The sequence below is a fragment of the Neophocaena asiaeorientalis genome, unplaced genomic scaffold (assembly GCF_003031525.2).
Source record: "Neophocaena asiaeorientalis asiaeorientalis breed wild unplaced genomic scaffold, Neophocaena_asiaeorientalis_V1.1 scaffold376, whole genome shotgun sequence".
In the NCBI taxonomy this organism is placed as follows: Eukaryota; Metazoa; Chordata; class Mammalia; order Artiodactyla; family Phocoenidae; genus Neophocaena; species Neophocaena asiaeorientalis.
In genome coordinates, this window is record NW_020174368.1 from 1110720 (window position 1) to 1124932 (window position 14213).

The window sequence follows — 14213 nt, forward strand, 5'->3', positions numbered from 1 at the left end:
AATGCATAAGGACAGAACATATACCCTATGGATTTTTACAATTAGCAAAGACCCACCAAAAAAAAAAGGAAACACATGATAAAAAACCAAGTATAGGGCTTCCCTGGTGGTGCAGTGGTTGAGAGTCCGCCTGCCGATGCAGGGGACACGGGTTCGTGCCCCGGTCTGGGAGGATCCCACATGCCGCGGAGCGGCTGGGCCCGTGAGCCATGGCCGCTGAGCCTGCGCATCCGGAGCCTGTGCTCTGCAAGGGGAGAGGCCACAACAGTGGGAGGCCCGCATACCACAAAAAAAAAAAAAAAAAAAAACAAAAAAAAACCCCTAAATGTCAAGTCTAAGAAAGCAATATCCTTGAGCTTAAATGTCTCAAGACTACAGAATAAGTAATTTACTAAATTATCAATAATCATACATTCACATGAAGTTAACAGGATCTCTGTGAACTTTATTAATTTAACAGTAACTGGTATTTCTATTCCACTGTTGGGAGAAATTCTGAAACAAATTCATGTAAGAAACTTGGAAATTACTAAGCATCATTAAGCTATCAAAATAATACTCTATACTAAGCACCAGCTGAGGTCAACAGAAGCCAAGCCAAAAGAGAAAAGAATAAAATTGTCACCTTCCTGTCACAGTATAAATTTATACCATCTCACTGTTATTTAATAGGGTTGATTTTCATTGGTTTCCTCACATTTATAGTATAAAAACAGAGGCCATTATTAGCTCAACATGTCTTAACTTTAACTACTTTGCTCCATCACCTTTAAACACCTAAAGGTAGGCAACTATTCTGTCATGTCCCGTGCAAGACAGTTTATATCAGCTATTTCTAATCTCCACAATAAAGAGTTACATTATCCCCATTTTGCAGATGAGTACATTCTGCCTGGGCAAAGTCCATAAACTGTTAAGTAGAAGAATCCTGAATCTAAATGTGGTACATGACACATGCTTTTCTGTTCAGAAAACATGGTCACCATAGTTAAAGGGGCACACCCTCAAATCAAAACAAGTAACCAGTTCCTTTCCATTGACATAAATCAGCAGAATCAAAGTAACACTGCTCTTCTTTTAAAAATAAATGTTTTCAAGATTAAAAAAAAACAACTTACTCCCGTAAAATACTCCAAAAGAATGAAAACTGCGATAATCTAAATGCTCTAATGAATAGTACCACGTGTGGATTTTCTTGAAGATTGCTAGACCTGGATTCTTCCCACCACCACTTGAAGACATGGTCGCCTCCCCGAGAATCTACACACTGTAACAAAATCCACACTTGCCTCACCGTGGTTAGAGGGACCAACTACAGTTGGCAGTGTGTTCCTCGGCCTCAGCTGTCAGGCTTAGTACAAGCGAGGGGGTACTTCTACGGTAAAGTTTCTTTGCTCAGCTTCCAGGTGACACGCCCGGAGAGGCGGGGCAGATGAAAATGCTCCCCTCTGCAAGTACTTACCTGCTCTTGGGAATCTTTTCTCGGAGCTCCTTTTCCCCACAATCCACCGGGGGCACATCTGTGGATTCCGCTGGCTTCGGGACAGAGGCCGCTGCAGGCTCCGGCGGCCTGGGAGCCTCTCGTTCACGCTGTGGATTGGGGGCGGTGGAGCCCCTGGCGCCTGCTCCAGGCCTGACATTGGGCTTCACGCTAAGGCGTGCCCTGCGGAACATGGCGGAGCCAGGGGGCCCGGGGAGGCGACCCCACGGCCGCTCTCAACCCCGAGCCCCGACTGCTGCCTGGAGAGGGCTTTAGGAACTACGCCCTTCCCACAAAGCCACACCAACAGCCCAGCGGGCAGCTACCGCAGTTTCACGCCCCCGCCGCCGCCTCCGATCTCCCGCCGCCGCCTCTTCTTCATGACCCTGCTACACTAATAGCTAAGTTTCCCCCGGTACCTCGTTCCCCCGCCCTCAGAGGGCGCCGGAAGTTATTACGTCATCATCCAGCGCCGCGGAATGACGCACAGCACCGGAGCCATGGTAACCGTCAAGTTATGGAGCCTGGGTTACCGGTGAACCGGAAATTGAGACGCCAGACGGTGTACTCTTCCTTCTCCAGGGCTCCTTAGGATTTGTTCAAAAGAGCAGAAGGAGGTAGGCAGTCCTTCAGCCCAAACTCTTACAGGAACTATTAAAATCCCTGGCCGTAGGACTTCCCTGGCTGTCCAGTGGTTAAGACTCCGCGCGTCCACTGGGGGTGGTGCGAATTCCATCCCTGGTTGGGAACTAAGATCCCTCAAGCTGCGCGGCGAGGGGGGGTTGAGGGTGGGGTGAGAATGCAGGCAAAAACAAAAACAAGTTGCTGGCTTTTTTTTTTTTAAGAGGGTCCTGTAGAACGCTGCCTGTTCATCAGCGCGTCCCTAAGGCTTAAAAATTCTAAAATGAAAAAAAAAAATTCTAAAATGAGGAACTTCCCTGGTGGCGCAGTGGTTAAGAATTTGCCTGCCAATGCAAGGGACACGGGTTCGAGCCCTGAGCCCTGGCGAGGGAAGATCTCTGTGCGCCACAACTACTGAGCCTGAGCTCTAGAGCCCGCGAGCCACAACTACTGAGCCCATGTGCCACAACTACTGAAGCCCGCGCACCGAGAGCCCGTGCTCCGCAACAAGAGAAGCCCTCGCACCACAACGAAGAGTAGACCCCGCTCACCGCCAACTAGAGAAACCCCAAGCACAGCAACGAAGACCCAACACAGCCATAAATAAATAAATATATATTTTTTAAAATTCTAAAATGGGTAAAACATAGATTAGAAATTAAAGTGTGAAGAAAGTGATAATAGATAACTCCTAGGAAGGGAACTGAGTTCCTGGGAAACACATCGTGGGAAAAAAGAACATTCACTGTATATCCTTGTTTACTTTTTAATGTGAATGTAATACCTGTTCAAAAATTATTATAGTTAATGGGAATTCCCTGGCGGTCCAGTGGCTAGGACTCCGCGCTTTCAGTGCTGAGGGTATGGGTTCCATCCCTGATCAGGAAACAGGTCCCGCAAGCCCTGCGGCACAGCCAAAAGTTTAAAAAGAAGAAAAAAGGAAAAAAATATGGTTAAAACTTTGTAAATTTAAAAAAATATATGTTATTAGGCTCATTTTGGGAGAAACATGGAACTTTTTAAATATATATATATATTTCTAATTTATTTTGCTGCACTGGGTCTTAGTTGCTGCACTCGGGATCGTCATTGTGGTATGTGGGATCTTAACTGGTGGCATGCATGCAGCATCTAGTTCCCTGACCAGGGATCGAACCCCGGGCCCCCTGCAGTGGGAGCTCAGAGTCTTACCCACTGGACCACCAGGCTAGTCCCAAAACTTTGTAAATTAACGTGAGCATTCTTAATCTGCTTCAGGAGAGAGCAACTGAGCAATAAGCAAGACATTCTGTGTGGGAAAGGAAAATTCAACAAATGAACAAGATAATTTAAGAATTATTAAATGCCATGAAAGAAATTTATAGGGTGATATGACAGAGGTTAATGGGAGGCTGGTTTACTTTATGTAGGGTGGTTAGGGAAGTCCTCTATGATGAGAGGAAAAATGTCCAGAGATGAGGCTGACTCTAGAGATTATGGGCCAGTGTTTGAACCAGTAGTACAATTCCCCTGATGCATAGAAAACAAAGGCCTGACTTCCTTCTTGGAAGGAGAAGAAAATTCTACAAGAACATCCTGCTACATTAATGACAAAATGTCAAAGGAATAAAATCCCGAACTGATTGAAGAGATTGCTAGGTCCTGAAGGAGAAAGAAGAGAGACAAGTGTTTTTAAGAGTAGGAAAGCCAGACTGAAAGTACAGAGAGAAAAGATTCTTTCAAGACTGGGAAGGAAATGGAGGTCTGTGGGCTCCCTCCAGTACTCTGGAGAGGGAATAGGACCTCAGACACACCTAAGGAAGCTCAAGGACCTGAGAAAAATAACCCCTGCTGCAGATATCTCAGGAATCTTGGAGCTACTGCCAGAACCATACAGCTTTGAACATATTCCAGTATAGACTGAAGACATAAGCCCTTTCCCCAAACCCTCTGTTTCACCTAAGAGTCTATGGTATTCCCACATTTCTGCAGGTAAAGAAGTAAATAATGACTAGGATTTAATTTCCTATTTGTAAAGGGATGGGAACAGAGTCAGATTCAATTTTACTATTTAACATAAAATCATAAGCTATTTGTTACACATCCCAAGTTTGTACAGTTTTTTTTCGAATTTTTGAATTTTATTTTATTTACTTTTTTATAGCAGGTTCTTATTAGTCATCAATTTTATACACATCAGTGTATACATGTCAATCCCAATCGCCCAATTCATCATTTTAAAATAATTCTGAGACTCGCGTTTTGATCGTGGCTCAGCTCATGGCTAGCTGTGTGACCTTGGGCAGTCACATAATTCCTCCTAGTTTGTACAGTCTTAACGGCATCATAGTAATTTTAAAAGTCTCTAGTTTTCTCTGGCAGACACACCCAACATTTCTTGTATACATGGGATACATCATGTGTATCCCTACAACTCAAAAACTATATTTTCAGTTGCAAAGAAAAAGCTCAATTAGACTCTTAAGACCACATACAGAAACAACTCTACTTAAGTTCAATCCCAAACTCCTTCCTTCCCTTCCTCTTTAGATGGTCTCTTTATCTCTATAAAGAACCTGGCCAGAAAGTCAATCTTTTCCCCTGCTCAAGTTACTGCAGAAGAGGTCCCTAAGTGGAGACACCTAGCCTGTAAGCAGTATTGAGGAGGAGGGGTGGGTCGTAGGGAGAGTGATAAGCATGAACGGCTCTCTGAGGTTGAAAGAATGATGACAAGTATAGCTAATATGTTGAGTGCTATCCTGTGCTGGGCACTTACTACTTCACATATATTAATTTGATTAATGAAGGAGGTACAGTTACCTCCCCATTTTACTAGTAAGGAAGCTTTAATGCAATGAAATGACATTCCCAAGTTCACACAACTACTCATTGAGAGAGCTGGGCTTTCAACCCAGACATTCCATCTCCAAAACCCTCAGGTAATTTTTATGAGATGAAGTAAAAATTGTTGAAGCTTGGTCTTATATACTTGGAGGTCCACTATAGTATTTTCTATACTTTTGTATATGTTTGAAATCTTCCAAATTAAAAACTTAAAAAAAAAAAGGGGTGATTTCAGGGTGTCCAGACTAACTCTACACATTTCTCAGTTTGTAATAATTAACGGAATAGATGAAAATAAGTATCAAGCATCTTTACACGTCTGTTTCTAGCAATGGCAGATGCTCCATAGCTTTTACATAGGTTTAAGGTTATTCTGGGCTATTCTGAATTCGTGGTAAGACTGCATTCCCTAGCATTCTCTCCCCATCACACAACCCAGGCACAGAGCCACAGAACTCCTAAAGTACTGTCGACCGTGACAAGCGCACTGGGATCAAACGGGAAATGAACAGACTTTAGAGTCCGTTTTCAATTTGAATCATATTTCTACCCGTCCCTACCTATTAGGTCAGCGCTTCTGTTCTCAGAGTCTCAGTTGCCTGTTTCGTAAAATGAGAACAACGAAGTCTACCTTGCAGGCTTGGTGCGTGCATAAAGAAGGAAAATATGGGGCTTCTCTGGTGGTGCAATGGTTAAGAGTCCGCCTGCCGATGCAGGGGACACGGGTTCGTGCCCCGGTCGGGGAAGAGCCCTACATGCCGCGGAGCGGCTGAGACCCTGAGCCATAGCCAATGAGCCTGCGCGTCCGGAGCCTGTGCTCCGCAACGGGAGAGGCCACAACAGTGAAAGGCCCACGTACCAGAAATAAAAAAAAAAAGAAGGAAACTATGAAGGGCCAACACTGGCTTTCAAAGAGTTAACCCTCAATCTGTTCTGTCCCCTTCCTCTCCTTCCCGCCTCTGCAACGGGATGAAAAAAGCTAACTTTCCTTTTCGAAAAGTTAGATATTGTAGCGTTTAACGTCGTTATCAAAAAAATAGGGGCTGGCTAAGTCCCAGTGACCGGTATACCGAGGGAAAATCCACACACGTCTGTGCCTCGCTCAGACACAGGGCCGCTTTCCCGACTTTAGCAAACTTGCACGGCCGAAACGCCCCGGGGGCGGATGACTAACCCCGGAGCTGCGGCTCCTGGGCCCTAGTCGGGCACCGCCCCGCCCCCCCCCACCGGCCACGCACGCGCAGTCACTCGCCGGCCACGGCGACTGCTGTTGTCTGGCTTCGTTGGGCTGGGCCGTCCACCGAGCACAGGCGTGTCCCTGCTGAGGGCCCGCGCGGGCTTAGGCTTCCAGATCGACGGGTGGGGACGGCCGCTGAGCGTGCGAACAAGTCTTTGCTTTTCCGAGTCGCTCTTTTCCAGGCTCGGTCCGGTGGTCAACATGGCCCGTGAGTATGAGGACGGGTAGGGGAAGCGGCGGGGAGCGTCCGGCGAGGAAGTCGAGCTCCAAGGTGCGGCGGGCGGGCAGGCTGGGGCCAGCTGGTGAAACCCCTTACGTCCGGCGCGGTGGTGACCCGGTTTTTAGTCAGCAGAGGGAGAGGGACGGTTGGCTCCGGTCCGGCCTGAAAGGTCGGGCAGGTGCCTGCCCCTCGGGTGCGAGTTTACACGGTAAGGAACACCTCCCCGGTGGTGAGGTGTGTGGAGCCCCGGGAGGGATCCTGGTCTGGAGGTGGTTTATAGCTGGTGCTTAATACTTAATTAAGGTCGTGAGGCCTAACGAGGACAGGGAACTCTAAGTCTCCTCTCTAGTTCTTTTGTTTGGCCCTCGAAGGTAATGTTTTACAAGCATCTGTAATGCTCGCTTAACAGTTGAATTATGATGGGCCAACGTGTGTGCGAGGTGTAATCTGTGGTGTATCTTTCTCTCTCCACCCACACCTCTCAAAAGCCAGAACTTATTTTGGAATACTGGCCCATAGAGACAGACGATTGGAACGCCTCCTTTAAGAGATATGGTGTTTATAGCCAGTGAACACCTTAACTGGTATCATGATACTGTTAGGAACTTTAGTGTTTACCTTTAAGCTTCCTCCTTGTCGTCAGATCCCCGGAACAACATTCAGTGCAGTACTCTGCTGGCTTATCTCTTAAAAAGCAAACTTCAGATGCATTTAAATAAGACCCTTAGAATGGAATTATTAATTTTGGAGATGGAAAAATAACATCACTATTTCTCTTTGTAGGTGGAAATCAACGAGAACTTGCCCGCCAGAAAAACATGAAGAAATCCCAGGAAATTAGTAAGGGAAAAAGAAAAGAGGATAGCTTGACTGCCTCTCAGAGGAAACAGAGGTGAGTTATGCTAAAGGAATTCTCAAGTCACAGAAGTTTTCATTTTGGAGAATGGAAAGCAGTTTTAAAATCCTTAGTAGAACTAGGCCTGCAAGGAAGGGGTAACAGCTGCATATCTGTTGTGTGCCAGGCATACTAAAATTATAAGCGATAGTCATTATCCCAACCCATGGATGAAGAATTTCAAGCTCTCAAGCTATAATTTGTCTTGCAGAGAATCTCATGCAGCTCCACCACAACCATAAGAATTTCATTTAGCTTCCATGTGCAAGGCATTGTTAGGTGCTGAGGGTAAACATTTTCCAAGCAGACATCCTACTCATACTACTCTGGGTGACAGGTCACCAATTATATTGATAACTTCTGAAAGAGACACAAAGTATATGTAGTTATACTGACTTCTGAAGATCCATTGGATTGGAGAGAATGCAGGTGCACTGCCTTGACATACAAGTGACAATACAAAACTGCTACAGAAATATCAATACTTTGAGACTACAGCTTAAGTTTTTTTTAAGAAAAGCATTCATGTTTCTAAAAAAAGTTAGCCAAATTTCATTTTATTCTAAAATCAAATTTTGTTGTTCATGTGAAACTCGGAGGCCAGGTGAAGAATTGACTACACAGGCTCCATCGTGGCTTCTCTGTGGTCCTCAAGGCTGGCTGCACATTAGAACCACCTGGGAAAACTTGATGTCTGCTCAAGCCTGTGCCTTACACCCAGCCCTGAATTAATTGGTGTGGGGCTGGACATTAAAAGGTGCTCTAGGTAAATTTTATTATACTTAAGTTAAACCTGACTTTAAAAGCTCCCCAGGTGATTCTGATATGCAGTCAGAATTTAATGAAGTTGAAGCCCTTAATTATCACTTCACACTGTCTTTCTATGACATTTATTGTTAAAGTGATAAGCTTTGCTTTAAATTTGTTTACTTATATTGGAGTAGAAGTGAACCAATCAGTGGAATGGTACAGATCAGTAACCCTGAAATAATATTTTTATTGAGAAACTTAGTGTAGTTTGGCTCAGTGATAGTCACTGCTTAATGACTACCCACTGCTTACAAAGCTCTGTGCTAGATGCTCTATATTTATTACCTCTATTCATCATAATTGTGAAAAGTGCTATTAGCCCCAATACATGCAATGAGAGACTGGGGCTCTGAACTTCAATAACATTACTAAGATCACACAGCAAGCACAGCAGAGTTTGGTTACAAACAGAAAAATAACTATTACTGTTTTTATTCAGGATACCTCATTTTTTTTGTAGCTGTCTTGTTTTTCCTTCCTTCTCATTCCTTGTTTTTGCTATTGGCCTCTCAGAAATGTCTACTAACATGGACAGAGCTACTCATCCTGAATTAAAATCTAATACTAAATATATGCAATAACAACATAGGAAAGAGCCTGGTCTTTGAAATTGGACAGACCTTAGTTTTTTGTGTGATTTGGGGCAAATTATTTAGCTCTAAGCCTTTAACTTTTTTTAAAAATCTGAAACAGGGACAATAACTCAAAGTTGTCGTGGGACTTAATCCAGAGCCAGCAAAGTGCTTGGCACATAGTAGGTGTTGAATACATAGCCATTTAATATATTTTTTAATATGGGCTCATGGCCATCCAGCCCAGGTAATCTGGTTTTAGTTCACAGTATGTGAAGGTTCAGCCAGAGACACAAAGGGTTAAGAAAATGCCCTGAATATCCTGCTTTTTGGCTTGTAAGAAACTGAATTGATTCATAACATCTATGTTCTAACCCTAGGTACCACTTAGGATATCTAGAAGACTTCTGAAATGCCCCTTCATTCACGAAAAAATTTATAGTGAATTAACTTTGTTGACAACCAAGATTAATTGCCATTATTTCTACATATAGCTGCCTCATGTCAGATGGTGTGCTTGTGTGTGTGTGTGTGTGTGTGTGTGTGTGTGTGTGTGTGTGTGTGTGTGTGTATGTGTATGTATGTGTTCCTCAGAACAACCTGATATGTATTACTCTAATTTTGAAAAGACTTGGAGGTCATTTATCCAAGGTCATGACAACAGTACAGATTGTATTCAAAATAAGATCTGACTTCAAAGCCTTTCCATTCTTCACCTTCTATCTTCACCATTCTATCTCCGTCCATGAAAATGGAAAGACATGAAAGTTTATATCTTCTTTTAAATTGTTTTCTAATATACTGAATGGATTATTATAGAAAACAAATGAGAACATAAAATCAGTTTTCCTGTAACAACTTACAGCCTTTTCCCCCCATATAGGGACTCTGAGATCATGCAGCAAAAGCAGAAGGCAGCCAATGAGAAGAAGTCTATGCAGACAAGAGAAAAATGATGACTATTTGGAAAACCTGGGTGCTGCTGCTAACTAAGTGTATCATAAGCTCTATGATCAAGATTTTGTAGAGTGAACAGTCAGTACATGTTATATCCTTATAAAACTATTTTAAACTTTACCTTTCAGCCTGACTTAGTGTGATGTTTCAGAACCATTCTTCAAAGAATAAAACACTAACCGTGCATGTGACATATTGGTGAACATTGTTTTTTATCACCAGTGAGCATTTATACAATTTATTAGAGAGGTAATATGATCAGGTAACAGGATATTGTATATAAATCTAGAATCTTTGTCATAAACTTTGTTAAAGTATATCTTTAAAGTCGACTTTATTGTGTAATAGAATTTAAGATACATTTATCTAATTTTGCTTTGTAATCAACTAGTTTGCTTGAAAAATTTACAAAAAATAGTAAAAACCACCTGGAATAGCAACTAAATGAACATAAACTAAATGAGGTCTCAGTAAGGGTTCTACTTACAGCTTTAAAATTTTCTGGAATAAGTGCCTTTTTTTAAAAAAGAATTTCTTTTTTATTTTTAAAGAAATTTATTTTATTTTTGGCTGTGTTGGTTCTTCATTGCTGCATGCAGGCTTTCTCTAGTTGCGGCGAATGGGGGCTCCTCTTCGTTGTGGTGCACCGGCTTCTCATTGCAGTGGCTTCTCTTGTTGCAGAGCATGGGCTCTATGCATGCGGGTTCAGTAGTTGTGGCATGCAGGCTCAGTAGTTATGGCTCATGGGCCCTAGAGCACAGGCTTAGTAGTTGTGGCACATGGGCTTAGTTGCTCCACAGCATGTGGGATCTTCCCAGAACAGGGCTCGAATCCATGTTCCCTGAGTTGGCAGGTGGATTCTTAACCACTGCACCACCAGGGGAGCCCCTGCCTTTTTTTTCTTAATAGAGTTTATTTTATAGAGCAAAATTAGGGTCACAAAAAAATTTAGATTTCTCATCTACCCCCTGGCCCTACTCATACATAGCCTCCCCATTATGAACATCCCCTACCAGAGTGGTATCCTTGCTGTAACTGATGAACCTCCATTGACACATCATTATCACCCAAAGTACATAGTTTACATTAGGATTCACTCTTTGCCTTCTAAGAGTGCCTTTTTTTTTTTTGTGGATATGTTAATGTTTTTTGTTTTTAGTTTAAGTATAATTGACTTAGAATATTAGTTTCAGGGCTTCCCTGGTGGCGCAGTGGTTGAGAGTCCCCCTGCCGGTGCGGCAGACATGGGTTTGTGCCCTGGTCCAGGAGGATCCCACATGCTGCGGAGCGGCTAGGCCCGTGGACCATGGCCGCTGAGCCTGCGCGTCCGGAGCCTGTGCTCAGCGATGGGAGAGGCCACGGCAGTGAGAGGCCCGTGTACCGCAAAAAAAAATAAAAAAAAAAAAAAGAATATTAGTTTCAGGTGTGCAACATAGTGATTCAATGTTTTTATACATTACAAAGTGATCACCACAATGTCTAGTCACCATCACCACAAAAAGTTACTATAATATTATTGACTATATTCCCTACGCTGTACATTATATCCCCGTGACTTTTTTATTTTATAGCTAAGTTTGTATCTCTTAATCTTTTTCCCTTATTTTGTGCATTTTCCCACCTTCCTCCACTCTGGTGACACCAGTTTGTTCTCTGTACCTGTGAGTGAATTTCTGTTTTGTTTATGTTTGTTCATTTGTTTTGTTTTTTAGATTCCACATGTAAGTGAAGCCATATGGTATTTGTCTTTCTCCATCTGGCTTATTTCACTTAGCATAATACTCTCTGTGTCCATTCATGTTGTCACAAATGGTAAGATTTCATTCTTTTTTATTGCTGAGTAATATTCCATTGTATATGTGTACATATACACCACAGCTCCTTTATCCATTCATCTCTCAAGGGACAGTTAGGTTGCTTCCATATCTTGGCCGTTGTAAGTGCTACAATGAACATAGGGATAGATAAATCTTTTCAAATTAGTGTGTTTGTTTTCTTCAGATATGTTTAATTTTTTGAGGAACCTCCATACTCTTTTGCATTGTGACTATACCAATTTACATTCCCACCAACAGTACACAAGAGTTCCCTTTTCTCCACATCCTCACCAACGCTCATTATTTCTTTTTGATAAAAGTCATTCTGACAAGTGTGAGGTGATATCTCATTGTGGTTTTGATTTTCATTTCCCTGATGATTAGTGGTGGTAGGCTTCTTTTCATGGATTGGTTGGCCATCTGTATGTCTTTGGAAAAATATCTATTCAGATCCTCTGACCATTTTTTTTTTTTTTTTCTTGCGGTACGTGGGCCTCTCACTGCCATGCCTCTCCCGTTGCGGAGCACAGGCTCCGGACGCGCAGGCCCAGCGGCCATGGCTCACGGGCCCAGCCGCTCCGCGGCACGCGGGATCCTCCCGGACCGGGGCGCGAACCCACGTGCCCTGCATCGGCAGGCGGACTCTCAACCACTGCGCCACCAGGGAAGCCCCCTCTGACCATTTTTTAATCAGATTGTTTCTTTTTTTTTATATTGAGTTGTATAATTTCTCTCTGTATTTTTTATATTAACCCCTTATTGGACATATCATTTGCAAATATCTTCTCCCATTCAGCCATTCAGGATGTTGCCTTTTGATTTTGTTGATGGTTTCCTTTGCCACGCAAAAGCTTTTTAGTTTGGTGTAGTCCCATTTGTTTATTTTTGGTTTTGGGGGGTTTTTTTGGCTGTGCTATGTGGCTTGTGGGATCTTAGTTCCCCGACCAGGGATTGAACCTACACAGAAAGCACAGAGTCCTAATCACTGGACCGCCAGGGAATTCCCTGTTTATTTTTGCTTTTGTTGCCCTTGTCTGAGGAGACGGATCCAAAAAAATACTGCTAATGCTGATGTGAAATATCATACATAGTGCCTATATTTTCTTCTAAGAGATTTGTGGTTTCATGTCTTACATGTAAGTCTTTAATCTGTTTTGAGTTTATTTTCATACATGGTGTAAAAAAATTGTCTAGTTTCATTCTTTTACATATAACTCTACAGTTTTGCCACCACGACTTATTGAAGAGACTGTCTTTCCCCTATTTTGTGTTCTTGCCACCTTTGTTGTACATTAATTGTGCATTTAAGTGTGGGTTCATTTCTGGGCTGTGTATTCTGTTCATTTGATCTATATGTCTGTTTTTGTGCCAGTACCATACTGTTTTGATGACTGGAACTTAGTAGTATAGTTTGAAATCAGGGACCATGATACCTTCAACCTTTCTTTATCAAGATTGCTTGGGCTATTTGAGGTTAAGATTTGTTCTTTTTCTTTGAAAAATGCAATGGGTGTTTTGATAGGGATTGCATTGAATCTGTAGGTTGCTTTCGGTGTTATGGACATTTTGACAATAATAATTCTTCCAATCCATGAACACAGAATAGCTTTCTATTTATTTGAGTTGCCTGCAATTTTATTCATAAGTGTTTTACAGTTTTCAGAGCACAGGTCTTTCACCTCCTTGAGCAAATTAATTCCTAGGTATTTTATTCTTTGTGATGCAATTCCAAATGAATTGTTTTCTTAATTTCTCTGTCTGCTAGTTCATTATTAAGGTATAAAAATGCAACAGGTTTCTGTATATTCATTCTGTATCCTGAAACTATACTAAATTTTTTTTTAGTTCTAATAGTCTTTTTGCTGGCATCTTTAAGGTTTTCTATATATAGTATAATGTTGTCTGCAAATAGTGACAGTTTTATTTCTTCCTGTCCAATTTGGTTGACTTTTTGTTTGGCTTTTGTCCATGCTGCACAGCATGTGGGATCCTAGTTCCCCAACCAGGGATCAAACCCACACCCCCTGCAGTGGAAGCACAGAGTCTTAACCACTGGACCACCAGGGAGGTCCCTGGATGACTTTTATTTATTTTCTTGTCTGATTGCTCTGACTGGGATGTCTAACTATGTTGAATAACAGTGGCAAGAGTGTCCTTGTCTTGTTCTCAATTTTAGAGGAAAAGCTTTCAGCTTTCCCGTATTGTGTATGAAGTTAGCTATGGGTTTGTCATATATGGCCTTAATTATGTTGAGGTATGTTCCCTCTGTAACCACTTTGTTGCGAGCTTTTATCATAAATGGATGTTGAATTTTTCTTAACAGCTTTTTCTGCAGCTACTTATATGATTTTTATTCTTCAGTTTGTTAATATGATATATAACATTGATGGATTTGTAGATATTGAACCACCCTTGCATCCCTGGGGTAAATACCACTTAGTTATAGTGTATAATCCTTTTAATGTATTGTTGAATTCAGTTTGCTAATATTTTGTTGAGGATTTTTGCATCTTTGTTCATCAGTGATATTGGCCTATAATTTTCTTTTTTTATACTCTCTTTGTCTGGTTTGGATCGGTTAATGCTGGACTCGTAGAATGAATTTGGAAGCATTCCTTATTCTTCTGTTTTTCGGAACAGTTTGAGAAGGGTAGGTATTAATTAACTGTTCCTTAAATGTTTGGTAGAATTTACCTGTGAAGCTGTCTGATCCTGGACTTCTATTTGTTGGCATTTTTTGGTTACTGATTCAATTTCATTACTAGTAAACAGGCTGTTCAG

At 42.1% G+C, this 14213-nt stretch overlaps 2 protein-coding genes across 5 annotated transcripts in view; one reads left to right on the plus strand and one right to left on the minus strand.

Moving 5' to 3' along the window:
• The window catches only part of BDP1 (BDP1 general transcription factor IIIB subunit), an 85295-nt gene extending 83409 nt beyond the window's left edge, over nucleotides 1-1886 (minus strand). For all 4 annotated transcript variants that reach the window (XM_024756175.1, XM_024756176.1, XM_024756174.1 and 1 more), the window contains exon 1: nucleotides 1463-1886. In XM_024756175.1, the coding sequence (XP_024611943.1) occupies nucleotides 1463-1674 (212 nt within the window). In that variant the 5' untranslated portion in view covers nucleotides 1675-1886. The remainder of the gene's footprint in view (nucleotides 1-1462) is intronic.
• Nucleotides 1887-6165: 4279 nt separating this feature from the next.
• On the plus strand, nucleotides 6166-9806 carry SERF1B (small EDRK-rich factor 1B). The gene is made up of 3 exons (XM_024756192.1): nucleotides 6166-6369; nucleotides 7165-7273; nucleotides 9542-9806. The coding sequence occupies exons 1-3, from the start codon at nucleotides 6363-6365 to the stop codon at nucleotides 9612-9614; spliced, it is 189 nt and encodes a 62-aa protein (XP_024611960.1). The 5' UTR covers nucleotides 6166-6362; the 3' UTR covers nucleotides 9615-9806.
• Nucleotides 9807-14213: the final 4407 nt, after the last annotated feature.

Excerpts from the sequence above, each read along its gene's own strand:
- SERF1B (XM_024756192.1), top strand. Across the intron at positions 7,274-9,541 it reads GCCTCTCAGAGGAAACAGAG|GGACTCTGAGATCATGCAGC; the intron begins GTGAGTTATGCT and ends CCCCCCATATAG.